Here is a 25,077-nt window from a genome sequence, read left to right as displayed (position 1 = left end):
GAACGGCCATTCGTATGTGCCTGGGACGAGTGTCCCGCCATTCATGTGCGACAGAATCCGTTCCTTTTCGAAGAGCACACACTGGCTACGATAGCTGGCTGCGGGAGCTGCCGAACCGTTGACCTTTTGCACCTTCGCTTTTACACGCCCCGAGAACGTCGCTCGGATGTCTCGGATACTTGTCGGGCTCGAGCAGTGGAATATTAGACGGCCGCTGATCGATTCGTTTCCCAAATAGCACGACGGCTGGTTGTTCAATCATATTGTGAGGGGCATTGGGATCGATGGTTTTGGGCTGGGCGGGGGGGGGCTCCGGATTCAAGTGCAACAGCGACAAATTAAGGGCAGAAGGTAGAAGGAAGAGATGGATTCTGGGAATGGAGTAGTTATATAAGGTACCAGACACCAGAGCGTGCAGTGGCTGGCTCCACCCTCGGATCACAGGAGGAATAAGTAGATATTGAGTTCTTAATACCCGCCAACCACGACGCCACGTCTATCCACATATCAACTAGATCTACATCGTACGCTCATCGTATCTAGAGTCTAGAGGAGTACTTCCCAAGTGGAGTGAATGGAGGAGGTACCTGACAGCCGACATCTGATTGGCTGTTTTCGCCTCCAGGGGTGGGGTCTGGCTGCGAGCAGCTGGTCTTCTTCCATCAGTATCATCAGTGCAGATGTATGCCGTACCTGAGAATACGTGAAGCCGTTCAGAAACACGTTGCTTCAGCCCATTGCCAACGCGCCGTTGACTTGCCGGAAGCTTCCCTCCAGCGGAAGCCAGCTGAAGTCAGCCTGATGTCGGCCTCCCCAACGTTTGTTCCTTCACTTCCCCGCCTGCCCTCTGCACCACGGAACTTTGAACCGCCTCCACTCCTTGCTCCTGCATCTATCTCGCTTGCCATCTTCCTGGTACATGTACCCCCATCCCGATACTAGCAGACGATCGGCTGTTGCAACTCCCTGGCCAGCATGCCTCGAAAGAACTTCCTCCAGGACTTCTCGCTGGTCTCCGCGCCGGGAAGCTTCCAACGCATCCATCATGTCGAGCTCGGTGAGGAGGACAGCACCATCGTCTTCACCTACACCTTTCCGCTCAGCCTCGGACCTCACTCCATCGAGTTTAATGTTGCCATTCTAGGTATGTGAGATGGTAGAGGGCTTGTGCTGGGTAGCAGCGCTGACTTCACTGCGAGATGTCTCGGGGTACCCGGACGATCACACTTATTTCGCCTTCTCGGAAGGAGACAACATTCCCCAGGCCATCGCCCCGGCTCTAGAGTCGATCCCGGTTATGTTCAAGGGCTGCGCGCTGGATGTCTTCCTGGAAGGCTTCCGTGACTGCCTCGACCAAGCCGTTCTGCCACAAGACATAGACGCGGATTCTCTGCCGACCGATGATTTCGACAGCAACGGTGAGCCCGATGACATGGACTGGGATCAGACCAGCGGTCCAGACCTCTTCAACTCTACCGACCTGAAGCGGCTGCGAGTTGATCTCCGCGCCGTGAAGGAAGCAGGCTTCAAAGTTGGTTATCTGGGCGATCAGACAGGCGCTCTCATAGTGTCGATCTCTTGCCGGGTTGCGAAGCTGGGAATCTCCGAGGATGCCATGCAGATGTGGGATATCCTTCCTTCGCAGTTCTTAGTCCTCTTGCTCCACTACCCACAGGGCTATGCTGGGCTAGACCGCATTCTCTCACAACCCGACGCCAGCCCAGACTTGGTCCGGGTGTACATCGGCTTCTGTGGCACGTACAAGCCCACCATGGTATCAGTTCCCGATGCCTCGCATGCCAACGTGTCGGAGCAGATTTTCAGCCCAGGTGCATCTACTTCCGAAACGCAGTCTCGGATGAAATCATCCTTCATCACCGATCCGTTGCAAGGTCTCTTTAAAGAGCGCTTCTTGGACCTGATCCGAGACCGACTCGAGTATGGTTTCTCATGGACAGGAGCCGAACTGTTTTACAACGACCATCAGGGAAAGCCTCTCGGTCCCAAAAAGCTACTTCATTCCAAATATCGCTGTGCAGAGCAGTGGAGCAAATCCACGCCAGGTTTTGTCAAAGCCGATGAACTATCCCAGCAGCAGAATACGGTCGAGCTGGCCCTCCCTCTAGTCGCCATGCAGTATACCGTTCGTCGATTTGTCAAGTGTACCGAGTTCTGCCTTAACTGTCATTGCAAGATAGACGCCGGTTTTGAAGCACTCAAGCCATATGTCTGCTCCAACCCCTTGTGCCTTTATCAGTACATGCAACTCGGTATGGGTCCCAAGCTGGAATGGGAGATCGTCTCACAGCCATACGTAGTTGACATGCTTGTCAGCTTTACGTATGTAAGAGCTATGACCAGGAATCTTACGGAACTTCCCGTGGGACTGGGGCTGAAGGTTCCCAGTGCGATTGACTCGAATTACAACTGTCCGGCCCAGTTTGCGACGTTCGATGCCCGACAGATGATTCTTGGGGTAAACGGCAGCCATGAGCTGGCAGTGGGGCAGTGGATCGTTATAAAGAATACCATGGGCGCCTCATTAGAGCAGAAATCTGCATCGCTACACTGCACCGTGCTAGGCACAGATGGATGCAAGTATATGTCGCTTTCCGCGCCAGTACCCGTGGGGTTTGTGCAAGGAGACGATTCATGGAAGCATACATGGCGAGATGTCACATTCATTCCCTACAACGTTGACTTTGATGATTTGAACCTCCAGCTAAAGATGGAAGCGATCAACACTCTCCTCGACACCCTCCCTGATGTGCATGCGATGAAGGAGTATATCACGAATGGTGCAAGCCCGGAGCAAAACACGCCGCTCGCGACCTGGACTCACAGAATATCCCCATCAGCGCTGTACGTTTTGCGGTGGATTGTCGCCTCGAATCGATCCTGCATTGTACACGATGACGATCCCAAACACCAGGTGACAGGCATGCAGGGCTACATGCAATTCAGACTGGCACAAGGATCCCCAGATAAGGAAAAGAGGTTCGTTCAAGCGATCGCGTGCGCCTCCAGTAAAAAGCACCCTACCCTGTTTGCATGGCATGGAAGCCCGCTCCACAACTGGCATAACATAGTGAGGCAGGGTTTGAACTTCGAGACGGTGCTACACGGTCGCTCCTATGGGAACGGGGTTTACATGGCATCGGATTTTCTTACTTCATATGGCTACACTCGTGTGAGCTCCAATGCAACTGGGTGGGGTCAGAGTCAGTTAAAGATTACCGGCGCGATTTCGTTGAACGAAGTTGTCAATGCACCCAAGACATTTTTGTGCAGCAGCCCGTTTTTTGTTGTCTCTCAATTGGATTGGATCCAGCCGCGTTACCTGTTCCTCATGTGTGAGAGTCCCAGGAACCAGTGGAAGGCCAGCACAGTGCCAACGCAGACATACACGCAGGATCCGCAACATCCAGTCCTGGGCCCGAACCGAGACGCGATCCACATTCCTATATCTGCTCTGGGCACCCGGAACAGCAAGTGTCAGGAGACTACTCAGGTACTGAAAGAGGCAGGCAATCCCGCTTCAGGCCATGCCAAAAAGAAGCGGAAGTTGTCTGGAAAGGGAATACCCAAGGGGGCAACCGTGATCGTCTTAGATGACGACAAGGTAGCAGACACGGATAGCGTGGCAACCCTTGCCGAAGATCTCAGACTACTCGAGTCGGATACGGAGGATGAGGAGATGAAAGACTTGGGTTCCTGCGAGGCGTCAAAGAGAACCTACGCACACGACGACCTGTCCAAGACCGATTTCCGACCGGGGACTCTACACAGCGAGAGCTTGCAACTCCTGGAGCCACCCAGTTACGCCTCATCGACCGCAACCCAGTCCCTGCAGCGACACCTTCGAGAGACACTGAAAGTGCAAGATCGGACCCCCCTGCACGAACTCGGTTGGTACGTCGACACGACTCTCATCAACACCGTCTACCAGTGGATCGTCGAGCTCCACAGCTTCGACCCTGGGCTGCCTCTGGCCCAAGACCTGAAGAAATACAAACTCGCAAGCGTCGTCCTTGAGCTCCGCTTCCCACCCAACTTCCCTCTCACCCCCCCGTTCGTCCGCGTCATCCGTCCCCGGTTCCTCCCCTTCACGCAGAACGGCGGCGGCCATGTCACCATCGGCGGCGCGATGTGCATGGAACTTCTCACGAGCTCGGGTTGGCTTCCCACCACAACCATGGAGAGCGTGCTTCTGCAGGTGCGCATGGCGCTCTGCTCGACCGATCCGCGGCCCGCTCGGCTTCAATACGGCATGGACTACTCGTTCGGTGGCGCGGTTGAGGACTTCCAACGAGCCTGTCTGCGGCATGGTTGGCTTGTGCCCGAGGATTTTCCCCGGCTTCGATCTTAAAGCATGAACCCTCTCTGAATCTTTGAAAATCCGGGTTTCCTCGCCCTCGACCATCCGAACTCAGATCTAGTGCTTTATTTCGTTCCCCTATGTGCTTCAGCGGACATGAACCACGCAAGATTTTCATTTTCGTCTTCTAAGACTTCCCAAATTGATCTTTGACCCTCGACCATTCAAAACAACCTCTCGTTCTTCGTTTCAGTCCCCTACGTGCTTCAGAGGACCTGAACGAGCCACGGTTCCCTTTTTCGTCTTCCAAGTCTTCGCGAATTGATCCCATTCACCTTCGAGCATGAAAAGGACATTCCACTTTGTATTTCATTTCCATTCCTTTCCTTGTTACTGCTACTTTCTCTCCGTTGACGTGGATTTTGACATGCTTCAGAGAGCATTGACCACACAAAAGCTCCAATTCTGTCTCTCTGTCTCTCTGTCTCTCTCTCTGATGCGTTGCAGATTCGACCGGTTGAAAGGATCAAAATGCTTTTCCCAATCCGCTTGTTTTCTTGTTCCTTTTTTTTTGCAATCTTTCCAAATCACCGCTTTATTGCCGAAAATAAAAAATATCAAGGAGATGTGGGGGGGGGAGGTGAGGATATTGAAGGGGAAGGAAAATGTACTAAAAGAGCTACTACCTAGATAGTATCCGGAAATCTAAACCCTCTTTTTTCTTTTTCTTTTTTCATACCAAGTACCCCAGTACCTAGTGAGACATGCAAGGACTACATTTACATGCCAAGAGCCATCAATCAATCACCCCTCTAGTTACCCAATACCCAGGTATCTACCCAACCCAACCCCATACTCCTGTATAGTACCTGAAAGGTAGGTAACCGTCCCATTCAATCCCCGCCTTCCCACCTACCTTGGCCTTCTTCTCACTCCTTCCTCAACCTCAACGAAACGAAAGCAATCCAATCCAATCCAATCCAATGCGAGTATCTCCATCTCATTGTCTGATAGCTCCAGTCTCCACTGGTTCTCCGCCGCTTCGGCTGTTGGCGTTTTGATTGGAGGAGACGGTGGTTCATGAGGTGGATTTTTTTGATATACCACTAAAAAGAAGAAAGAAGAAACAAAAGGCATAATTCCTCCTATGTTTGGATGGAATACTTGACTTTCTTGAATTTATGTTTCCGCCTACTATCTATATGCACTGCAGTCCTTCAAGGTGAATTATCAGGATCGCCCTGCTCGCTTACTACATACAGCTCAGCAAACCACCGAGCAAATCAGGGTCATATCGAAGTAATATCATACATATCCCTTCCAGCGTAATCTAGAGCTTCTACCATATTTTTTTTTTTTCGATTCTGTAGAATATCAACAGTGACAGGTAGACTGAAAACTTATCCTTCTCGATTCAACTGTATACCCTGTTATGGCGAAGCCTACTCTATCTTCCAGTCTGCCTCCCACGTCATCTACATCATGTCCACTGTAACTGCTTTTTTGATATTCCCTCTGGGGTTTCTATCATGGAAGCTACTAGCTGCATGGCCAATTTGATAACAAACACAATTGTATAAATTCAAATAGAGGGGTCCAATGTTTGGCGCAGCTGTATGATATCCACCGCTGCCGCACCTACATCATATAAAGTAGCTACAATTTCTTCCAGTGAATCAATTCATCAAGGCAGAGGGAATTTGATTTTGGGGGCGGCCGTTTCTGGTATCACGTGGCGGCGTCCCTTCACTGCTGGATGGAGCATTAAGTGGGCGCGCCAGCCTTCGCCCCCCTTCTCCTTCTCCTTCTCCTCCTCTCTCTCCTGTCTCTCCATCTCTCACTTCTTTGGCCTCTTCCTTCGCGCCTGGATGTGTGATTGCTTGCATGGGAGCGTGCAGCTCGCATTACTTGATCCAGTTACGCATAATAAGCTGTATCAGCATCTGCTAAACCAGCTTTGCTCTTAAATAGCTAAGAATCACGGCACCGGCCTGCTTGACAGCGTCATAACGCGATTGAGGGGTTAGTGGTGAGGGGTGAGTTGAGTACGCCGGAGTGTGTTTTCAGCTGAGATGCTGACGCCGCACAGATCTTGAAAAAAAGAATTACGCCGCCGGATTTACTTGCAACAAAGCCCGCTTATCCAACCTCCCTTAAAGAAAGGCAAACAAACCACACTTCCGCCGGTGCCTGTCACAATGGTGCAGTCTGACGCCGATCTGTTCTTTGACGCAGCAAAGGCCCGGGACCACGAGCACATGCTGTCTCTGATCCGATGCGGAAGAAGCATCGATAGAGAGGATGCGTACGGGTTCTCCGCCCTGCACAAGGCCATCAGCAAAGACCCTCCCGACCTGGAGGCCGTCAAGCTGCTGCTTCGTTTCGACGCAGGTCCCGGAGAGCTAGGATTCGGTAATGAACTGCCTCGACGGATCACGCCTCTCCACTATGCCGCCATCCACGGACATCCCGAGCTCGCCAAGATCCTGCTGGCTGCTGGAGCCAACCCCGTGCCCCGGACCCTGGCGCATTGGATTACCCCGATGGAAGATGCGGTGCGCCACGGCCATGTGGCAGTTCTCAGGGTGATCATCGAACACCACATGGCAAAGCCAATTGAGAATAGACCGACCGAAGGACTGGCGGATGCCGTCATTATGGGTGCCAGTGTGTGGTGTTTCGAGGCCCTGATCATTCTTCTGGAATATGGCAGGGAGATGTCGCCGAAAATCATCACTCGAGACACACTCAGGCGGGCATTCTGTGGCGCCATAGAGCCTGGAATTTGTGGAATCGATTCGGAGTCGGTCGATAAACGCTTCAGAGAGTCCGGCGAGGACAATTTGCTGATCACGCTGACCTTTCTTCTCAACGCCGGCGTCAGATTCCGTGACGATGAACTCCAGCGCCTCCTGTATCTGACGTGCTGTGACACGCGGTATGAAAACACGGTGCGACTGCTGCTCACGTTCAACCCCACCATCTGCCACTATCACTTCTTCGGTGCCATCGACAGTCAGAACCTCACTCTCGTCAAAGAAATGATGACCAGTTATTCCATTCTCTATGACGGGCGTCTTGCCGTTGAATGCGACACCGAGCCGGATGTGGTTCAGTATGCTGCTATGTGTGGTCATGTCGACATTTTCAGGTTCCTATACGTCATTTCGGAGGTGGAGCATGCGAGACTGGGCGAGAAGTTTAGAAGCATCCCGATCATTCATTTCGCCGCCTGGGGCTTGCAGAAGGCCACCATCCAGTATCTTCTCGATAACGATAGCGAGGGCGGCGCCGTGATTAACAGGAGAGACGATAGTGGCCGCACTCCGCTGATGTACGCCTTTGATGGGACGATCAGAAACAACTCATACTCGCGACTCACCGTGATCGAATTTATCATTGACCACGGCGGCAGCGTGATCCTTCAATCGAGCAACGGCCTGACTGCGCTCCACTATGCCGTTCAACTGGGCTGCCTCGCCATCGTGAATCTCATTCTCGAGTCCGGCGCCGATCCAGACGTCAAGGCACTCACTAACAGTGACATGAACGTGGGACAACGGCAGCGGCCCATCCCCGCGGCCAACTCCCCCTCTACCCGCTGTTGGACCCCATTGCATTGCGCTGTCCAGCATACAAACATTTCTGTGTTGATCATCCGCGCCTTGCTAGAGAACCGAGCTGACCCCGATGTGCCTGACGCAAACGGCATGACCCCGTTGAATATGATACTTGCAGAAGGCTGGAATACCCCTGAGTCTCGGAGGACTCGTTCTTGCGCCGCGAAGTGGCTGCTGCTGTATGGGGCTGATCCGGATATCCGGGGTAACGATGGCAAGACAGCTCGGGACTGGGCTTCGGAGCGACGCGTTTCCTTGGAAGACCTCATCTATTAATGAAGACCTGTTCTTGCAAAGGAAATGATGGCGTCCACTATTTTGCCTGGGTTAGTTTGGTGCTTGTGCTTCGAAAGATCGCCAATGTTTCTGACAACGGATTGTTGTGACATCTGGTTGCAACATTCTTTTTATGCTGCTTTATCGGGTTCGGAATTTTCTCGCATTTATCTTAATTCTCGGATTCGGGATTGATTTTCCTTGCCTCGTGTTGCTTTTTTCGGATTTAAGTTGTCTTTCTGTCATTTATGCTGGGGTCAAAGCACATAAGAAGCGACAGTTAACTCTTGAAATAATGCTTGCGATGAATTTGAACTTTTGTTCATGGAATCTCGTAGCTGGTATCTGGTATCTGGTATCGTTTCTGCCTGCGTCTCATAACATCCGACGCCTTGCTATCTTCCACAATCTTAGACGTGTCCATCGACCGCACAGGGACAGTAGACTGAAGATATTCGTAAATGGTTCGTCGTAAGTCCTCCGCTTCAGACCCCCATCCCATCCTCAAGTGGGCGGGAAGCGGCAGGCTCTTCACGGACAGGATTCCGTGGTCTGTCTGTCTGTCGGCCTTCATATCTCAGACACTGCAATGGTCACCCTCTGGGAAATAAAATCCCAAAGAATCACGCTGTCTGCATCTGAAAGACGCCATGCTCAGTCTACGGCCTTTCAGCAGGCTCGCAACCTCATCTCATCTTATCACATCTTATCATATCCCATCACCTCAATAATGCCCCATCAGCTCAGCTAAGTCTCACTCACTCACTCGCCTGATCCTCATCCTCATCGATATCAGGAACAGCCAGAACCGCCGGAACCTCCGTGCTCGGGCCCGCCTCCGCCTGGGGCTCATTATTCGTGGTGCGTCTCCTCCGCTGCCCACTCGGCGCAGTGCTGGTGATCGCGCGCTCGCCAACAAACTTATCCCCGGGCCATTGCTTCTTACACACGGGGCAGGTGTCGGCCTTCTGCATGCGAAAGAACCGTCGGATGCAGTGATCGTGCAATCTGCCCGGACAATCCCGGTCTTCGCACCGTTGGCCCTATACACATAACATACATGGTCAGCCAATGCATTCCCCGAAGCCAAAAAAGCGAAAAGAAAAAGAAAAAAAAAATAAAGGAAAAGAAAAGAAAACCCAAAAATCCATGCCAAAAGAAGGAACAAACTCACCACAGTAATAATCTCCTTACACGCGGCACAGAACTTGACCTTCCGAATCCCCTCCGCGTCATCATTATACGTGGCCACCAACCATCCCCTCAACTCCATGAGTCCTCGCGGACTCAGCCGAAAATACCCCTTGCGACTCTTCTCGAACCACCCCTGCTCGACCAACTGCTTCAACATCATCTCCGCCTGCGACATGGTCAACGACTGCGCCGCCCCCCCAGCTTGTGTTCCCTGCCCCTGCACACCGGACTCCCTCCTCCCCGCCTCCGACCCCGAAACCTTCGCCAACTGCAACGCCTGCATACTACTTATAACCATCACCTCGGCGCGGCGGGTATTATACGTCTCGAACATGGCGTCGAGCACGCGCTTCACGAAAGCGATCTCATCGGCGGAGAAGGTGGTCGCGAGCTGGGTCAGCGCGTCGCTGGTTGTGTTGACCAGGGCGTAGACTCGTTCGGGGATTGCGGGGTGCGGGTCGTCATGGGATTCGAGTTCAGGTTGCGGCTGGATGCTGCGGACTTCGAGGTCGAAGGGGGAGATGGCGCTGTTGGTGGCCGCGATGTAGGTTTGGAAGGTTTCTTCGGTGATTTGGGTGGGGGAGGTGGGTTGGGGGCTGCGGGGGAGGGAGAGTTAGTTTTGGTCTTTTTGTGAGGGAGAGAGGGGGTTTGGGGGGAGGGTATGGGAAGGAGGAGGCACCTTCTGCGGAGAGAATGGCTGCTAATACCGGCTTGGCTTCGCTGAAGGTCATCGTGGATCGCGCCATGAAGGCTTGAAGAAATGCGCGGTTGCTGTCGTCGTAGTCATCGTCGTCGTGGCGGGGCATTTTGGCGGTTGTGTCTGGGGGAGGGAGTGTTGTGTGTTGACAGAGCTGGATGAAGGGAGAGCTGGGTTATGGGTGACTGGGTATCGGTTTGGGGGGCGAAGTGGTTGTTCTGCGCTGATTCTGGGGGAAGTTGTTCGTGCGGGGAAAGTTCTGGACAAAGAAATGCGACGACGACGCGATCGATGGACGCGACGGGCCCCGCGTTATTGGGTCTGGAGCGCCAAGACTGGAGGTTCTTTGTATGATGAAGGACGGAGTACGGCCACTACAAGGCTCTATAGCATCATTTACCGCTTAATGCAAGTCTGCTCAATGATCATTCGTCTCATTATCGTCCGACCAATTCGCGGCTATCGCAAATGCGACCAGTTGATATCATGGCATAAGTAAGAAACACGCAACTAAAGTAGGAATACAGCTTGACAGAAGGATGTCATTCTCCCCAACGCCGCATAGTATAAAAACAGCAACAAACCAACAACAACAACAACCACGATGATGATGTACTCAGCCCAGCGGCCACCACAACAACTAATACCTCTTCCGGGTCGGCTCGGGGCTGGGACTGCGGCTGACACTTCTGGCATCGCGACCACGCTCCTTCAGCCACTTCTTCGTACTGAGGCGGAGATCCCGGTCCAGCTCAGGCCCGGGGTCCTTGCGGTGGATGAAATTGCAGAACCCCCCACGCACGCAGCCCTCGCCGCTATTTAACCGACAACAGGCCTCTCGGAAATCCGTCACCGGCGATAGTTCGCAGTATATGGGTCGTGCCGCGTACCACCGGCTATTCAGCGCGTCGCAGGCCGTCTGGGCGTCTTCTTCGTATTTGAAGCGGGCGTAGACGTTTCCGATGAGATCTATGAGGAGATTTAAATGTTAGTCTACTATCATGTACATGTATATGTATTCAAAGGGATGTGATGTGGGGGGGGGGGATTGGAGGGCAACGCACGGTCATTGTTGTTATCGCAGACCACCAGCTCTTCCAGCTCGCCGTACTGGCACATCTCGCACCACACGTCCTCGTAGAACGCATCAAAGTGGTTCTGTAGCTGACTGGGGTTCATCTTGCTCTTGGGGTCGTAGGCCGGGTTCTGATACATGTTGGGCATCAGGACCGTTTGCGAGTATGAGGGCTTGACGTGCTTCCGGGAGCAGCGGTCTCCGTGCCGGCACGCGCCGATCTTGTAGTAGAAGGAGCAGTTGACCTTGTCCTGCTCGGTACCGAAAATGGAGGCGAGGTAGTTGGCCATGGTGGTTGGTGTTGCGCCGAGCTCGATTCTGGGGAACGGTGGGGTAGGCGGATGGAAGGCGTGAGACTGGTTCGGCAGATGGGTGAGGAGAGGTTAGAGAAAAGGGTGAGGAGATGGAGATAGAGGAGCGCTGCACAGATGTTCCGATCGTCGAGGTCTCCCCAGCTCTTGATTGAAGATTCTGGAGAGAGCTCGATCTGCGGGCGGTGGCCATGACTAAGCCGGAGAAGCTTCTGGTGCCTCAGGCCGCCATGTGACAGCTCATTAGTCATCCGTCCTACTGTGCTGGAGGAAATAGGGATTATTTCTTGTAAAAAGTGAAATTAACTAGAAACGCTTAATCGATTCTGCTACAAAATGCTCGAAATAAACCAAGTTACAGGGTCGTTGCTCCGATCCGCGTTCTATACGCCCAGCCCACTGACATCGGCCGCGGGCTGAACACCGCTCACCATGTCGGCAACGACCTTGCCGGTGCCCAGAGAAAGGGAAATTCCCCACGGACCGTGACCCGAGGCAACATACACGCCTCCCTTCTTCTCGCCTGCTCCGATCTTAACACCGTCTCCCAGTAGGCTGTCCTCGATCCTTGTGACGAAAGGCGTGCCACGCTCCGAAGCCGGACGGAAACACAATCCTTCGCGGGTGATTTCCAGGTCGTCAACGTTCAGGACGTCGTCACTCGACTCCACGCTTCCCTCTGCAAGCTTTCCGAGCAAACGGACTGTCACGGCCTTTAATCTGTCCATCTGCTCCTGGTCCATTGCCGCATGGAAGTCCTCCGCACGTTTCGGAAGCGGGATATCCCTACTGTTCAAGCCCGCAATGTAGATCTCCTGTCCCTCTCGCGAGAACAGTTCCGGGCTGAAGCCACAGGATGGGGGATATGTTGTGAAGAGGGCATGGCACAGACCGCCGTATGAGTTCTGCTCATGCTCCAGTGTGTGTCTCGGGGATCGAAGGACAAGAGAGTACCCGGCGAGGGCATAGATGGGGAGGGAGACCTTCGAGGTCGGGAATAGGTCCTGGAAGACTTGTGGGGTCCAGGGTCCCGCGCAGACGACCAGATTCGTACAAGGAATGGTAGACTCGGTCTGCGTGTTGGAATCCACGATCTTGATGGCGGTGATAGTACCGCCCTCGTCTTTGACAAGAGACGAAGCCTTGGCTGGATAGTGAAGCTTGACGCCGCGTGCGAGACAAGCATCCATCAGGAACTGGCACAGTCTCGAGGGATCCCTAAATGCGGTCAGTACTTGATTGGGGGACAGGGATCGGAGTATCCCTACACTTGAGCCGTTGTGTCCTTGTCACTAATCCGTTCCACCGTCGCGCCTTGCTGCTGTGTCAACCAATCTGGCACCTCTGCAGCCGTCTTGCTTGTTCCTGCAGCCGTCTCTGCCCGGCTGGTGCCCGCGCGAAGCCAGTCGTCTCCGCGTGCGCCACCTTTGTTGCTCGTAGAGCCCAAGCTCAGCGCTGTGCCCTTCATGTAGCCCCATTTCTCCGCGCCCCCGTTCTCAGCAGCCAGTGACTCGTGGAGGTTGAATGAGAGCTCTCCCAGTGGTGCAAGGGACGGCGCAAACCAATCTTTGGCCAGAAAGCCAGCGGCGTAACCTGAAGCGGCACAGAACAGCTTGGATGAGGACTCAATGACATGGATCTCCTCTGTCGGTTGGCGTTCCGAGAGGTAGTAGGCAATGGAGGATCCGATGATACCTCCTCCGAGGATAACGGTAGACATTGTGGCGATGATAGAGGCAAAATGTTACTGTCAACTCCCCTCGAGGACCCTCTGAACCCTTATATGGAAGTGGGCGGGCGCGTCGAAGACTCCAGATAAAGCTGGCGGGGTAAATCCGGAGCAGGCCATTCGACAACCGGAGTGGACGGAGTGGATCGCGCCCTTCGAGTGACTCGTTATGATGGGGTACTCCATCTCCGAGATCGCCTGCCCTTATCAAAGTCAATTCAGTATGCAATCTTCGTGCGTGAATGAGTGCGACTGTTTTGGCAGCCAAGAAGAGAGTACTGGAAGGTCTGGTCCCTGGATCTGTCAGCATCGCAAGACCGGCCCATCTGCCATGGTCCAGATTCGTCTCGGCATAAAAGTCCATTCCACGAATGAGCATGCTTTTTCCGTCCTGTGGGCATCTTAAGAGGCTGTACGGAGTCACATTGCTTGATTCGGCCTGTTTGGCAAGGGGTCATGGCCTGCTCGCTGCTCAGTATATATCACCAGATGATTATGGGTATTGCAACTCCGAGGGATCAGTTCTGGTTCTATCCTTATCTTCAATAATTTCTCATTGAACATCATGAAAATTGGTATCGAGTGTAGACCTGTTGCCAAAGATATAAAACGGTCACCCAATTTGAACTGGCGGCCAGAACCCCACGTTCCCCTCATTACATCACCGCCAAACCCGCAACTTTTCCACAACAATTTCCCCTCCAAACCTGTCTGAAATCAACTCAATTCGCCGTTACGCCCCTCCTTCAACCCCGCGCAAGCAAAATGTCAAGCAAGACTATCATCGTCACCGGTGCCTCCAGAGGTAACCCCCCTCCAATCGCAACTCAATCCGCAGCCACTGATCAGCATCAGGCATCGGCCTCGCCATTGCGAAATACCTCCTCACAGCGCCCCAAGCCCACAACGTGGTCGTGATCGCCCGCAGCCGCGAACCCCTCCAACAGCTCAAAGAGCAATACTCCAAGCAAGTGGAGGTGCTAAACGGTGACCTGTCGGACTTTTCGCTCGCTCAGCGGGCGGTCGACCTAGCCCTCAAGTCCTTCGGACGTCTGGACGGCATGGTCCTCAACCACGGCATCCTGGGACAAGTGGGCAAGGTGATTGACGCGGACGTGGAACAATGGAAACTCGGGTTCGACGTGAACTTCATCAGCCTGGCTGCTTTTGTAAGTCATCCAGACACACACACAGCGCGACCTCAGACCTCAAAAAGCTGATGCACCGGGGGGGAACAGATCAAAGCCGGAATTCCCGCGCTTCGCGAATCCAAGGGGAAAATCATCTTTACGTCGTCCGGTGCGGCGACGACCGCGTATCGCGGCTGGGCTCTTTACGGTGCGACCAAGGCGGCTATGAACCATCTGGCTTTGAGCTTGGGCGACGAGGAACCCGACATCACCACCGTCTCCATCCGGCCCGGCATGGTCGATACCGAGATGCAGCGGGAGCTGCGCGAAGTCCATGTCAACACTCTGGAGCCGCAGATGCATGCCAAGTTTACTACGGTGCACAAGGAGGGGAAACTGCTGAAGCCCGAGCAGCCCGGCCATGTTATGGCGAAGCTGGTTCTGGATGCTCCTAGCAAGCTGAGTGGGAAGTTTGTGACGTGAGTCTTGAAAATTTCTGCTTTTTTTTCTTCTCATTTGTGGCTATGCTAATGGTACTAGGTGGAATGACAAGGCGCTGGAGGCTTTCCAGGCGTAGAGTAGATTACGGCTAGCTGGTTCTGATGCAGACAGTCAGTATATACCGTCGACAGGATTCATAGAACATTTTCCAGAATAGAGTATACATAATCAGTCGAAAGATGAAAAGCATTACATTTTAGCACCATCGGGCCGAAACCCTCAGTTTTAGCATGGAATGTAAGGGGATCATCATATGGAGAGGCAAAGAATAGTAAATTTTGTAACTGCATACCTTACAAAAATGAAAATGCAAGGTTTTATCGGGCCCCACTTTGAAAATTCCGACCAAATTTTCTATCTGTGTAGCGAGTGTATCTAAAATTCTTTCCAACAGTTAGCAAAGATTCAAGCAATTGCTGAATGACAGTGTAAATGTGTGGATTGGAGTTCAGTGGTCCGTTTGGCTAGGACAGTGTACGTCACCATGTAATGGTCTGATAGGGGCGACAACGATGTTCATCATGATAATGGAAGGAAATCAAAGGGGGAGAAGGACAAACGTACCATAAGTTAGTTTTCTCAGAGTGTTGAAGTTTGAGCAAATGGCAAGACAGAGAGCGGAAGCATTTTTCTTTCTCTGTTGTGCGAGTGCACTGCATGAATGAAAGACAAGAAAAGAAAGACGTCGCGAGCCGAGAATATAAAGCCTCGAAGGCGGTAGCTTTCTGCCGCGGGCGGTTCTTCCGTTCCGTCGAGTCCCTCAGCGCGCCGGGATTTAATCGCTATTTATACCATCTAGTCCCCGCGCACCGGGACCAGCCATACTTTCTACTACGAACGCTTTCCCAAGTGTTGCGGACGCGCGTCTTGACCACTTCCACAACCGACAATCACTATGTCAGACCGTGAATTCAGCTGTAAGGCCCCTCTGTCTAATTCTGCGCGCGATGCGATTTACTGACTCGCGATTTCTGCAGCGAACGACGACCTGTCGCTTCCCAAAGGTGTGTAGGACGTCGCTTTCCATCCCGTCGCATCGAGATCCGGACGCGCCGCTGGATGGTGCGGATTTGTTGATCTTTGCGTGCGCCCGCGCAAACAAAACCCCCCAACCCAAACTAACCGACCCACAGCGACGGTCCAAAAGATTATTACCGAAATCCTACCGAATTCATCCGGCCAGACCTTCTCCAAGGACGCTCGCGACCTGCTCATGGAGTGCTGCGTCGAATTCATCACCCTGATTTCCTCCGAAGCGAACGACATCAGCGAGAAGGAAGCCAAGAAAACAATCGCCTGCGAACATGTGGAGCGCGCTCTGCGGGATCTCGGGTTTAGCGACTACATCCCGGACGTTCTCGCGGTCGCGGAGGAGCACAAGGAACAGCTGAAGGTACGTGATGTGGAGACATGCCATGCGACGCGCGTAACTGACACGGTTTTGGCACAGTCGCGAGAAAAGAAGCAGAGCAAGATGGAGCAGAGCGGGTTGTCGGAGGAGGAGCTTCTCCGGCAGCAGCAGGAACTGTTCCGGTCGGCGACGGAGAAATACCATGCGGCGCCGGAGTGAACGAGGCGGACGTATACATACGAGAAAAGTAATGCGGTTGGTCTCATGCTGGTCATAGAGGATCTGGGTTTGGAGTTCGACGTTCCAGGACGGACATGCGGAGTTTGGGCGGGTCTGCCATTAAGATGTTTATCGGGAAAGGGCCTCTATTTACTCTTCCCTCTCTTCACTTTATCCGTTAGTCTGACTGGTCTCTTCTGGTTTACATTGGAGTCATTATACGATTTCTCGGGGACTGAGGAGACGCCATCCTCGTCGTTTTTGCTAAAGCCGCTGGTTTATACGTTTGGACCGGAGTTCGAGCGCTAATAATCTCTTTGCCTGTTGGCCACGGGCTGAAGTTGTATAGTACTGAGGGGTATCTACAATTGAGCCTGCAATTGACTGGACTCGCTCCTCCGTCCTCTAGCCGCCCGTCGTAATCTGATGCTGTCTATATTCTTTGCACTGTGTATAATTTGTATGACTCCAATAGATCCAAAGGCGTTAGTTCTCTCCGGAAGCACGGACCGTGACCGGGGCGCTTAACCTGATCGGGCAGCCCGCCCAACCTCCCAGCGCGCAAAGATCGCTGCTGCAAACACCGCGGAGTGATAGCTCGCTCGCTCCTGCGACAGTTCCAGCTCTCGCCACGTCGGATTGCCCAGCATGCCGCCCTTCAAAGATGAGCACATTTTGGTACGTGCCCACGCCTCCAATGGCTTCGTCCACCCCTCCCTCCCTTCCTCCCCCCCAAAAATGACCTGGCCACCCGCTGACCCCCTCTTTCCAGATAATTGCGCCAGGCTCGCAAGTGACCCTGGCGCAACTCGGCCTCCCAGAGTCCTTCACTCCTGCCCGCTTTCGCTTCCCCACTCGGATGTTCCCCGCCGAAAAGAAGGGTGAATATGAACCGTACCGGATTCGCGAGCGCCGACAGGAGGTCCAGGTCAGCAACGGCATCGACGCGCCCAAGGATGACGTGGATATGAAGGACCCGGAGTCGGCACCACAGGAGGCCGTGAAACCGGAGACAACCGAGAAGCCCGAGGGTTCGGAACAAGCTGGAGACGCGCAAAAGCCCGATGGCCAGGAAACCAACGGGGAAGCCCAGCAGCACACGACGACGGAGATCTTCTACGAGGAGGACGTGACGTCCGACGAGGGGGCTGTCTACCCGCTTCAGGATGGTCGCATTGTCGACTGGCCCTGCTTCTTCGCCCTTCTCACCCACGTCCACAACACCTTGAGTCCCCCCTTCCACACTCCGATCATGCTCATCTCCGAACCGGTCTGGTCCGCGCGGGATCGGGAGACGATCACACAGTTTGTCTTTGAGAAGTTCAAGACACCTGCGTTCTGCCTGATGGACTCTGCTCTCGCCGTTTGCTACGGATACGGCACCTCGACGGCGACGGTGGTGGATGTTGGCAAGGACAAGGCTGACGTGACGGCTGTCACTGACTTCATTGTGAACGAGCACGGAAGAGGCCTTTCGCTGGAAAGCTGCGGCGGAGACTACATGACGGACCGACTCGTGGAGCTCCTTGGCTCGAAGGGATTCACGAGGGAGATGTGCGAACAGTTGAAACGGAGCAACATCACCGAGCTTCTGCCCCCCGGAACACCTCTACCGGGCGCGGCCGCGACCGCACGACAGGGCGCCAACCCAGCGACGTCGGCATCCACGGGCTCAACGGATGGAAATGGGTCGGACGACCGTGCTCCGCGGGGCCCCGGGGAGGACACCCAGACAGGTAACGGCGAAGGGGATGAGGACGAGGGAGTTCTCGACGTCGCCGCCATTGTCAGCGGCAACACGAGTGAGTTCCTCGCCAACCGGGAGAGGGAGAGAGCGGAGAAGGCTTCGACCAAGAAGGGCAGCGGTGTCGATCAATCGGGAAAGCCAATCCGCCTTCCCAACTCCAAGAAAGAGAAGGCTTCGTTCCAGTTCGAGGAGTACGTGAAAATCGCGCCGGAGGCGGATGTGCCCAATGGCCCCGGGCGGTACATGCGTCAGACGCGGGAGATTGAAGTCGGAGTCGAGCGCTTCCTGGCTGCCACTCCCAAGCAGAAGTCCGGAGAGCGGTTAACCGGCGGTCTGCTCGAGGATATCGCAACGCAGATCCACCATACCATCCTTGCCGTGCCGGACGCGACCAAGCGGAGTGAGCTGTGGGACTCGCTCATCATCGTCGGCAATGGCAGCAAAATCAAGGGTACGTCTGTGTTCCTTTCCTCCGGGTCCCCCGCTAATGGTCTCTAGGCTTCACGCAAACCCTGTTGGGCACCATCACACAGAAATACATCCTCTCCCCCTCCGCCACCATGTTCACCTCCGAAATCCCCTCCAACTTCTCCACTCCCCTTCCCACTGGAGGCACCAACACTCCAGCGCCTTCTGGCCAGGCCGGCCTGATGAACCACCCTGCGGGTCACGGTGTGAATCCCCTGCTTGTCGCTGCCACGCATGCCAACAACCCGGCGCCGGGCACGCCCTCGATGGACCCCATGTCTCTGCACCGGTCCACGGGCCACTCGCAAACGCCGACCTCCGTCAAGACCCTCCGGCCCCCGGAGTACTTCTCCGAGTGGAAGGAGCAGACCAACACCAATGCACCCGGGGCTGCGGGCGCGGGCGGGCCGGGGGCGCCGAGCACGGGCCACGGGATGGAAGAGGCGGTGTTCCTCGGCGCGCAGGTTGCCTCGAAGGTGGTGTTCGTTCTCGACCAGGGTCTCAGCAAGGGGTTCATGAGTCGGGTGGAGTACAACGAGAACGGCCCGTCGGCAATCCATGAATACACCATGTAGACTCTGCCTTAGATGCCTTTTAATGAATGGCTCGGCTCGATGCTTGCTTGCTTGCTTGCTTGCTTGCTTGCTTGGGCTTGATGCGCGTGTTTGTTTGTTGCCCTGAAGAGCGGACTTTTTTTTTGATTTATGGACCTGGCTCTGATCCTGTTTGGAATGTTTTTTTTCTGACGCTACAAAATTTACTCGGTTAATTTCTTTTCCTTCACTTCTCTCCGCATCTTGTATTCTACATGGCGTCTGACGAGAAAAAGCAGGTTGTTCTGGATGCTTGGGGATTCTGGTCGAATTAACTGGTCTTGTCCTTTGGGTTTCGTAGATGGTTATTGAGAATAATTGTGATCCTGCTGTTGCTGCACACTTGCGACGCAGACTTTACGAGCTTGATCGATCGAACACTTGCAGGGCCGAGAAATTACCTATTAACAACTCTGCCTGTCGGATCAAGGAAAGGCCAGCCACCTTGCCATACAATCCTCCTTGGCATCGGCCATGGCGTTGTCGTGGGCCTGGCACTGAACCGTTAGGGTTCCTGACAGGGGCCGAACCATGGGCCTGCCAGCCTCTGAGAGTATCCCACGAGCCTTGTTTCGCATTGACTATACCTGCCGTGTGTGTCCTTCTCTGACATATCTTGCTCAATCCCATGACACATGAAAGAGCGCAGACACAACGTCTATCCTATCCATCCCTCCCTCGCTCACAATCCAATGCAATCCCCAATCCACACCACCAAGATGGGCGACCACCTTCTCTCCCCCCCATCCTCCCCCCAACCAGCCCCAATAGCCTCCTCAACTTCCACCTCACCTCCCGGGAGAGCCACGCCTACCCCCTCCAACACAACCACCTCGCCTCCAACCGGCTCAACCTCCAACACTTCCTCTGGCGCGAAGTCTTCAACTTCACCATCCACCCCTCGATCCACCTCCCTTCCACCCCACCCCCATCCATCGCCGACATAGCCACCGGCACGGCCCTCTGGCTCCTCGACGTGTCCCGCCTCCACCCAAGCAGCCCCCTCACGGGCCTCGACATAACCCTCACCCTCGCCCCGGCCCCCTCCTCCCTCCCCCGCAACATCACCCTGCAACCCTGGGACCTCTTCACCCCCATCCCGCCCTCCCTCTCCAACAACTTCGACCTCATCCACATCCGCCTCCTCATCCTTGTCCTGTCCGGTATCGACGACACCCTCACCGTCTTACATCGTCTGCACTCACTCCTCCGACCAGGCGGGTATATCCAGTGGGAGGAGATCGATGTCGTGAATATGGTGGTCAGAAAGGACGACGAGAGTATGCCGACGCCGGCGCTGGATGCCCTCCGCGGGGTGTTTTATGCGGAGGGAAGACATGATTGGATCGTTGAGGTTGGGGGGTTGAGGGGGTGGTTGGAGAGGGTGGGGTTTACGGGGATCCGGGTCGAGAGGTATTGTGAGGGGAGGGAGTTGGGGAGGGCGTTTGGCGATCTGCATCTGTGGACGGTGGAGGAGGTGGTGGGGAAGTTGGAACGGGAGGGGAAGGGCGATGGGATGGGGAAGGTCAGGGCGATGCTGGAGGAGGCCAGGGAGGAGATGGCCCGCGGGGCGATGTTGGCGGTTCCCAGGGTGGTGATCGTGGGGAGGAACGCTATCTAGTACCCTATATAATGGGTTCCCCTCAAACGGCAACGCCTCAATCCCCAACATCGCCCACGTGGGCTGATGCCCCGGGCACCACTTCTTCCGCACCACTTCTTCCCGTTCCACGCCACCATCAGCTCGATGATCTTCTCGCGCGTCTGCGGGAGATTGACGTGGTACGTGCGCAGCTTGACCACCTTGTCCCAGCCGGTTTGCACGGTCTGGCGCATCTCGGGACGCGCTTGCTCCAGGGTGTACAAGATCACTTCGTTGATGTTGGCGAATGGAAGCGAGAAGTAAGACAGAGAGAGGGAGGAGGGGGTCAATATATCAGTAAAGGTGGATCTATCTGAGGCTGACATGGGGATTGTTCTTTGCTCTGGGGCAGGGGTGCTTAGTCGCAGCCTTGCGGAAATCAGCCCTTCAACAACATGAGCTTTATTGGTTGCAAGTGACTGGGATTACTGAGTGTGTGGGGAATATTAGCTCTGCTAATCCCTGTATCTGTTGAAGTGCGTTGGGCCCAATCAGTAATGCATTGTTCCATACTATCCACCATCCTATAGATAGTTTGTCTCCACAGCCACTTTTATGTACTACTCTAGCCTCGGCTGTCCACAGCATAACCCCGTTTCTCATGATAACATCAATGCCTGGTATCTGACCTCATGTTTCCTCGTCCGAGACTCGTGACGGTAACGGTGGAGTGATGTTGAACTTCATCTCTGCGTCTTTGAGGGTCCCATTGCCTGAGATCTCCGACAGCGCGATATCCTGCGGGACGTTGACGGACGAGGACATGCCCATGTAGCTGCTCTCGTAGCGGTTGGAGTTCTTCGTGCGACGGTAGACGATGGCGAAGGCTGGGAGGCATCCGACGATGACGGCTGAGCGACCACGAGTTAGTTCGGTCTCAAGGGGTGGGGTAGAAGATCATATAACCAATACTCACCGATGCCGGCCTCGATCATCCCCCAGAAGGCCAGCCAGGAACTACTCGGGGTGCTGTCGCTGTTGGCGCGCGTGCCGATCTGGACGACGCGCACGACGGCCATGACGACGCAGATGCTGCCCAGCGCAAACACCGCCGCCACGCTGAGCTTCTGGCCCAGCGGCATCCGCAGCGACAAGACCAGGCGCAACGGCAGTATCATGACTGCGCTTCACTTAGCAATGTTTTCTCCCACCCCGGGTGAACCTACTCATGATATCGCTGACCACGTCCACTGCAAAGCTATAATACAAACTGGCGATCTCGGCCACCGCATCGCGATGCGTGTCGCACTCTCCTACAACCGGTCAGCTCCCTCCCTGCAATCCTTCCGCAACGCCAGCGCACTGACCAACGGTGAACCATGCATGCATGCTTTGACACGAGGTGAAGTTGGAGATGACTGCCCCGATAAAGGTCCGGACACACTGTCAGCGAGGAACCCAGCCCACCCGCAAGCAGGGACATACCACAATGCAGAAGACCAGCACCATGTACCACCACTTCATCTCCCCCGGCAAGTCGCGGAGCAATCGCCGATAGAGGAACAGGAACGACAGCTTGACGGACCACAGGGACCCCCACAGCAGCATCGTGTTGGCAAAGAAGACCTTGATCATGAACAGCGCGTCCGACATCATGCTCGCCCACGGCGCGATCTCCCCGTCCGCGTACGCATCGACCTTGTACACCACCGGCATGACCATGATGTACGCAATGCTCATGGCCAGGAAGCACCCCCAGGCCAGCAGCACGCAGCCGTCCTCGATCTGCAGCGCTCGCAACTTCCAGAGGATCAGACTAAACCGAGCAATGACCACCGCGGAGGACAGAGCAATCATGGTGTACCCGGTGGCCTGTACCTGGCCAGCGGAGACATAGTTGCGCTCCATCCCGACTGATTCGGGAGTGATCGCCCTGCCAGGTCTCGAGTGAGGCCCGTGGGCGACAGGTATCCCTTTTCATGGTTTTGACAGCCACGGCCCGACCGGGGGGACGGGGGGGAACATCCGTCCGTGATCCGGGAACCTGTCAGTCAGATATGCCAATTTCGCGGATGGATCCTGCAGCTGGATGTCATTCGCGAGCCAGCAGGCCGAACTGCCGCTAAGGAAGAGCCGATTGCAGGCTTCCCAATCCGGAGGCGAGCAGCCGTTGGGCCTATAAAGGAATAACCTCCCCTGCAGGAACGGCACCTCTCCTGAAACCCCCAAGACTTCCTGCTTGATCCTCGCTGCTCCTCTTCTGCCGGCTGACCACCATGTTGCTGCCTGGCGCGCTGTTTGTTGCCGCGCTGCTCTCCGGCGCGACGGCCCTGGACAACACCACCAGCCACATCGTCGCCAAACTCGCCTCGTACGGCGTCAACGCCTACGACTACTTCAACGGCAGCGTGCTGTCCGAGTCGTCGCTGCAGGTGCGATCGCTGGGCCTCTGCTCGGTGCTGGTGAGCGATTTTCCCCCTCATCCTGCGGGGCTAAGGACGGACGGTGGCTCCGAGCCCTGTCTAGCTCGCAGGCTAATGCACAGGCCAAATTAACGCCTTCCATAGTGTTCCGCGCTGCCCCTGCTCTATCCCGACCAGGTCCTGCTGCGCTCCGAGGCGGCTTACGCCACCTGGGACGCTAGTTTCTGGTCCCAGCAGCAGGAGGACGTCGACCCGGCTTGTGTTTTCCAGCCTGTCAGCACCGTCGAGGTCGCCATTGGCCTGCTGCTGACCGAGCTGACCGAGTGTCCCTTTGCCGTCAAGAGCGGCGGCCATGCGGCCTTTGCCGGCGCCTCCAACATCCAGGATGGACTCACCATTGACCTGGTCTCGCTGAACACGACCACCCTGTCCGACAACTCCTCCATTGCCTCGGTCGGCCCCGGCAACCGCTGGCTGAATGTCTACGACTGGCTCGAGACGTACGGCCTGTCGGTCATCGGTGGCCGCGTATCGGACATTGGCGTGGGAGGGCTGACTCTAGGAGGTAAGTTCAATCCTCTTGACCAGCAAATATCCCAAGCTAACGACCCCACGGGAGGAATCTCCTTCTTCTCGGGATTCCACGGTTGGGCGTGTGACAACGTCGCAAACTACGAGGTAAGCGACCCATCATCCCCCATCCCGTCTGCTACAAACCTAACTAACCCTCTTCACCAGGTCGTCCTCGCCGACGGCAGCATCGTCGAAGTCAACCTCGACACCTACCCAGACCTCTACTGGGCCCTCCGCGGTGGAGGCAACAACTTCGGCATCGTCACACGCTTCGACCTGACGACGCATGAGCAGGGACTGATGTGGGGAGGCTCTCGCGTCTGGCTAGACGACTCCCAAGCCTCGATCCTGGAAGCACTGATCAACTTCGGAGAGAACTCTCCCTCCGACCCCAACGCCGCGCTAATCGTCTCGATCGCCTACGCAGAGGGCCTCTACCTCATCGTCGCCGACCTCGAGTACGCCGAACCGGTCGTCAACCCGCCCATCTTCGACGCCTTCAACGGCTCCACCGCCCTTGAAGACACTATGGCCATCCGCAGCCTATCCAACATCACCCTACTCTTCAAAGAAGACAACCCCAACGGCCTCCGCGAGAGCTACTGGACCGGCACCGTGCAGCTCGACCTCGAGCTGGCCACCAACATCACCAACATGTTCAAGACCGAGCTCGTCCCCATCCAGAACGTCACCGGCCTCATCCCCGCCCTGGTCTGGCAAGTCATCAGCACCAACACCATGGAGCACATGACCAAGAACGGCGGCAACGCGCTCGGCCTCGACGCCGCCGACGGCCCTCTTCTCCTCATCAACCTCGCGTTCATGTGGGACGACGAGTCGGACGACGCCGCCGTCATGGAGGTCCTGGGCCGGATGACCCAGAAGGCGCTCTCCGCTGCCAAGGCCCGCGGTCTGGGCAATGAGTACCTGTATATGAATTACGCCAGCCAGTACCAGTCTGTCGCGCCTTCGTATGGCACGGCAAACCACGCCCGGTTGCAGGCTGTCTCCCAGAAGTATGATCCCCTGCAGGTGTTCCAGAATCTGCAGCCGGGGTATTTCAAGTTGGATGGGAAGGTGGCGTTGTAATTTGTTTGTTTCTCTATTCTCTTCTGTCTGGGACATTCGGAAGAGTTAGCTGTTATGGATGGGATGGGATGAAATGGTGGTATTTGTATTTTAGTTTGTGAAATAATAGAACCCGAGATGGATAGTTAGAATATAGACCCTCTCCGAGTTTAATTCTTGACACACTCACTCTGAACTAGAT

General features: G+C 55.0%; 11 protein-coding genes across 11 annotated transcripts; 7 read left to right on the top strand and 4 right to left on the bottom strand.

Annotated features, from left to right (window-relative positions):
* Positions 1–975: 975 nt before the first annotated feature.
* BO70DRAFT_370560 (putative ubiquitin conjugating enzyme) lies at positions 976–4,369 on the top strand (the record flags this gene model as incomplete). The annotated part of the gene is made up of 2 exons (XM_025544746.1): positions 976–1,144; positions 1,200–4,369. 2 exons carry the CDS (start codon positions 976–978, stop codon positions 4,367–4,369), a joined length of 3,339 nt encoding a protein of 1,112 aa, XP_025400380.1.
* Positions 4,370–6,432: 2,063 nt separating this feature from the next.
* BO70DRAFT_386755 (ankyrin repeat domain-containing protein) lies at positions 6,433–8,361 on the top strand. The gene is made up of 2 exons (XM_025545845.1): positions 6,433–7,433; positions 7,470–8,361. Exons 1-2 carry the CDS (start codon positions 6,517–6,519, stop codon positions 8,212–8,214), a joined length of 1,662 nt encoding a protein of 553 aa, XP_025400379.1. The 5' UTR covers positions 6,433–6,516; the 3' UTR covers positions 8,215–8,361.
* Positions 8,362–8,536: 175 nt separating this feature from the next.
* On the bottom strand, positions 8,537–10,343 carry BO70DRAFT_428601 (non-structural maintenance of chromosomes element 1 family protein; the record flags this gene model as incomplete). The annotated part of the gene is made up of 4 exons (XM_025547994.1): positions 10,088–10,343; positions 9,389–9,969; positions 8,981–9,257; positions 8,537–8,766 (listed from the first exon to the last, which is right to left on the bottom strand). The coding sequence occupies exons 1-4, from the start codon at positions 10,212–10,214 to the stop codon at positions 8,537–8,539; spliced, it is 1,215 nt and encodes a 404-aa protein (XP_025400378.1). The 5' UTR covers positions 10,215–10,343.
* A 174-nt stretch (positions 10,344–10,517) lies between these two features.
* Positions 10,518–11,693, bottom strand: BO70DRAFT_361415 (zinc finger CCCH domain-containing RNA-binding protein). Its single transcript, XM_025543038.1, has 2 exons — positions 11,170–11,693; positions 10,518–11,074 (listed from the first exon to the last, which is right to left on the bottom strand). The coding sequence occupies exons 1-2, from the start codon at positions 11,468–11,470 to the stop codon at positions 10,746–10,748; spliced, it is 630 nt and encodes a 209-aa protein (XP_025400377.1). The 5' UTR covers positions 11,471–11,693; the 3' UTR covers positions 10,518–10,745.
* Positions 11,694–11,874: 181 nt separating this feature from the next.
* On the bottom strand, positions 11,875–13,211 carry BO70DRAFT_352140 (NAD(P)/FAD-dependent oxidoreductase; the record flags this gene model as incomplete). The annotated part of the gene is made up of 2 exons (XM_025541780.1): positions 11,875–12,709; positions 12,760–13,211. The coding sequence occupies 2 exons, from the start codon at positions 13,209–13,211 to the stop codon at positions 11,875–11,877; spliced, it is 1,287 nt and encodes a 428-aa protein (XP_025400376.1).
* Positions 13,212–13,908: 697 nt separating this feature from the next.
* On the top strand, positions 13,909–14,956 carry BO70DRAFT_232687 (SDR family oxidoreductase). The gene is made up of 4 exons (XM_025538798.1): positions 13,909–14,025; positions 14,076–14,389; positions 14,459–14,829; positions 14,891–14,956. Exons 1-4 carry the CDS (start codon positions 13,986–13,988, stop codon positions 14,925–14,927), a joined length of 762 nt encoding a protein of 253 aa, XP_025400375.1. The 5' UTR covers positions 13,909–13,985; the 3' UTR covers positions 14,928–14,956.
* A 704-nt stretch (positions 14,957–15,660) lies between these two features.
* On the top strand, positions 15,661–16,816 carry nctB (negative cofactor 2 transcription regulator complex subunit NCB2). Its single transcript, XM_025543037.1, has 4 exons — positions 15,661–15,768; positions 15,829–15,855; positions 15,985–16,244; positions 16,302–16,816. The coding sequence occupies exons 1-4, from the start codon at positions 15,747–15,749 to the stop codon at positions 16,419–16,421; spliced, it is 429 nt and encodes a 142-aa protein (XP_025400374.1). The 5' UTR covers positions 15,661–15,746; the 3' UTR covers positions 16,422–16,816.
* Positions 16,817–17,037: 221 nt separating this feature from the next.
* Positions 17,038–19,598, top strand: BO70DRAFT_361409 (putative chromatin remodeling complex subunit (Arp9)). Its single transcript, XM_025543036.1, has 3 exons — positions 17,038–17,099; positions 17,194–18,619; positions 18,667–19,598. Exons 1-3 carry the CDS (start codon positions 17,070–17,072, stop codon positions 19,209–19,211), a joined length of 2,001 nt encoding a protein of 666 aa, XP_025400373.1. The 5' UTR covers positions 17,038–17,069; the 3' UTR covers positions 19,212–19,598.
* Positions 19,599–19,986: 388 nt separating this feature from the next.
* On the top strand, positions 19,987–20,742 carry BO70DRAFT_268249 (class I SAM-dependent methyltransferase; the record flags this gene model as incomplete). The annotated part of the gene is made up of 1 exon (XM_025538953.1): positions 19,987–20,742. A coding segment is annotated over one exon (756 nt), but the record flags the coding sequence as incomplete, so codon positions are not given.
* Positions 20,743–21,165: 423 nt separating this feature from the next.
* On the bottom strand, positions 21,166–22,719 carry BO70DRAFT_424358 (uncharacterized protein; the record flags this gene model as incomplete). Its single annotated transcript, XM_025547620.1, has 5 exons — positions 21,166–21,722; positions 21,788–21,991; positions 22,038–22,124; positions 22,203–22,254; positions 22,318–22,719. 5 exons carry the CDS (start codon positions 22,717–22,719, stop codon positions 21,502–21,504), a joined length of 966 nt encoding a protein of 321 aa, XP_025400371.1. The 3' UTR covers positions 21,166–21,501.
* Positions 22,720–23,087: 368 nt separating this feature from the next.
* BO70DRAFT_361406 (FAD binding domain protein) lies at positions 23,088–25,013 on the top strand (the record flags this gene model as incomplete). Its single annotated transcript, XM_025543035.1, has 4 exons — positions 23,088–23,273; positions 23,379–23,799; positions 23,851–23,912; positions 23,973–25,013. The coding sequence occupies 4 exons, from the start codon at positions 23,088–23,090 to the stop codon at positions 24,894–24,896; spliced, it is 1,593 nt and encodes a 530-aa protein (XP_025400370.1). The 3' UTR covers positions 24,897–25,013.
* Between the last annotated feature and the right edge of the window lie 64 nt (positions 25,014–25,077).

Source organism: Aspergillus heteromorphus (assembly GCF_003184545.1).
Source record: "Aspergillus heteromorphus CBS 117.55 chromosome Unknown BO70scaffold_9, whole genome shotgun sequence".
In the NCBI taxonomy this organism is placed as follows: Eukaryota; Fungi; Ascomycota; class Eurotiomycetes; order Eurotiales; family Aspergillaceae; genus Aspergillus; species Aspergillus heteromorphus.
The sequence above is the reverse complement of the archived record's forward strand: the minus strand, read 5'-3'. Positions and strand labels throughout refer to the sequence as shown.

Excerpts from the sequence above, each read along its gene's own strand:
- nctB (XM_025543037.1), top strand. The coding sequence starts at position 15,747 with ATGTCAGACCGTGAATTCAGCT. Across the intron at positions 15,769-15,828 it reads GTCAGACCGTGAATTCAGCT|CGAACGACGACCTGTCGCTT; the intron begins GTAAGGCCCCTC and ends CGATTTCTGCAG. Across the intron at positions 16,245-16,301 it reads AGCACAAGGAACAGCTGAAG|TCGCGAGAAAAGAAGCAGAG; the intron begins GTACGTGATGTG and ends GTTTTGGCACAG.
- BO70DRAFT_361415 (XM_025543038.1), bottom strand. The coding sequence starts at position 11,470 with ATGGCCAACTACCTCGCCTCCATTTTCGGTACCGAGCAGGACAAGGTC. Across the intron at positions 11,075-11,169 it reads CTGCGATAACAACAATGACC|ATCTCATCGGAAACGTCTAC; the intron begins GTGCGTTGCCCT and ends ATCTCCTCATAG.
- BO70DRAFT_386755 (XM_025545845.1), top strand. The coding sequence starts at position 6,517 with ATGGTGCAGTCTGACGCCGATCTGTTCTTTGACGCAGCAAAGGCCCGG. Across the intron at positions 7,434-7,469 it reads ACCGAGCCGGATGTGGTTCA|GTTCCTATACGTCATTTCGG; the intron begins GTATGCTGCTAT and ends CGACATTTTCAG.
- BO70DRAFT_361409 (XM_025543036.1), top strand. The coding sequence starts at position 17,070 with ATGCCGCCCTTCAAAGATGAGCACATTTTG. Across the intron at positions 17,100-17,193 it reads TCAAAGATGAGCACATTTTG|ATAATTGCGCCAGGCTCGCA; the intron begins GTACGTGCCCAC and ends CCCTCTTTCCAG. Across the intron at positions 18,620-18,666 it reads CAATGGCAGCAAAATCAAGG|GCTTCACGCAAACCCTGTTG; the intron begins GTACGTCTGTGT and ends AATGGTCTCTAG.
- BO70DRAFT_232687 (XM_025538798.1), top strand. The coding sequence starts at position 13,986 with ATGTCAAGCAAGACTATCATCGTCACCGGTGCCTCCAGAG. Across the intron at positions 14,026-14,075 it reads CGTCACCGGTGCCTCCAGAG|GCATCGGCCTCGCCATTGCG; the intron begins GTAACCCCCCTC and ends GATCAGCATCAG. Across the intron at positions 14,830-14,890 it reads CTGAGTGGGAAGTTTGTGAC|GTGGAATGACAAGGCGCTGG; the intron begins GTGAGTCTTGAA and ends TAATGGTACTAG.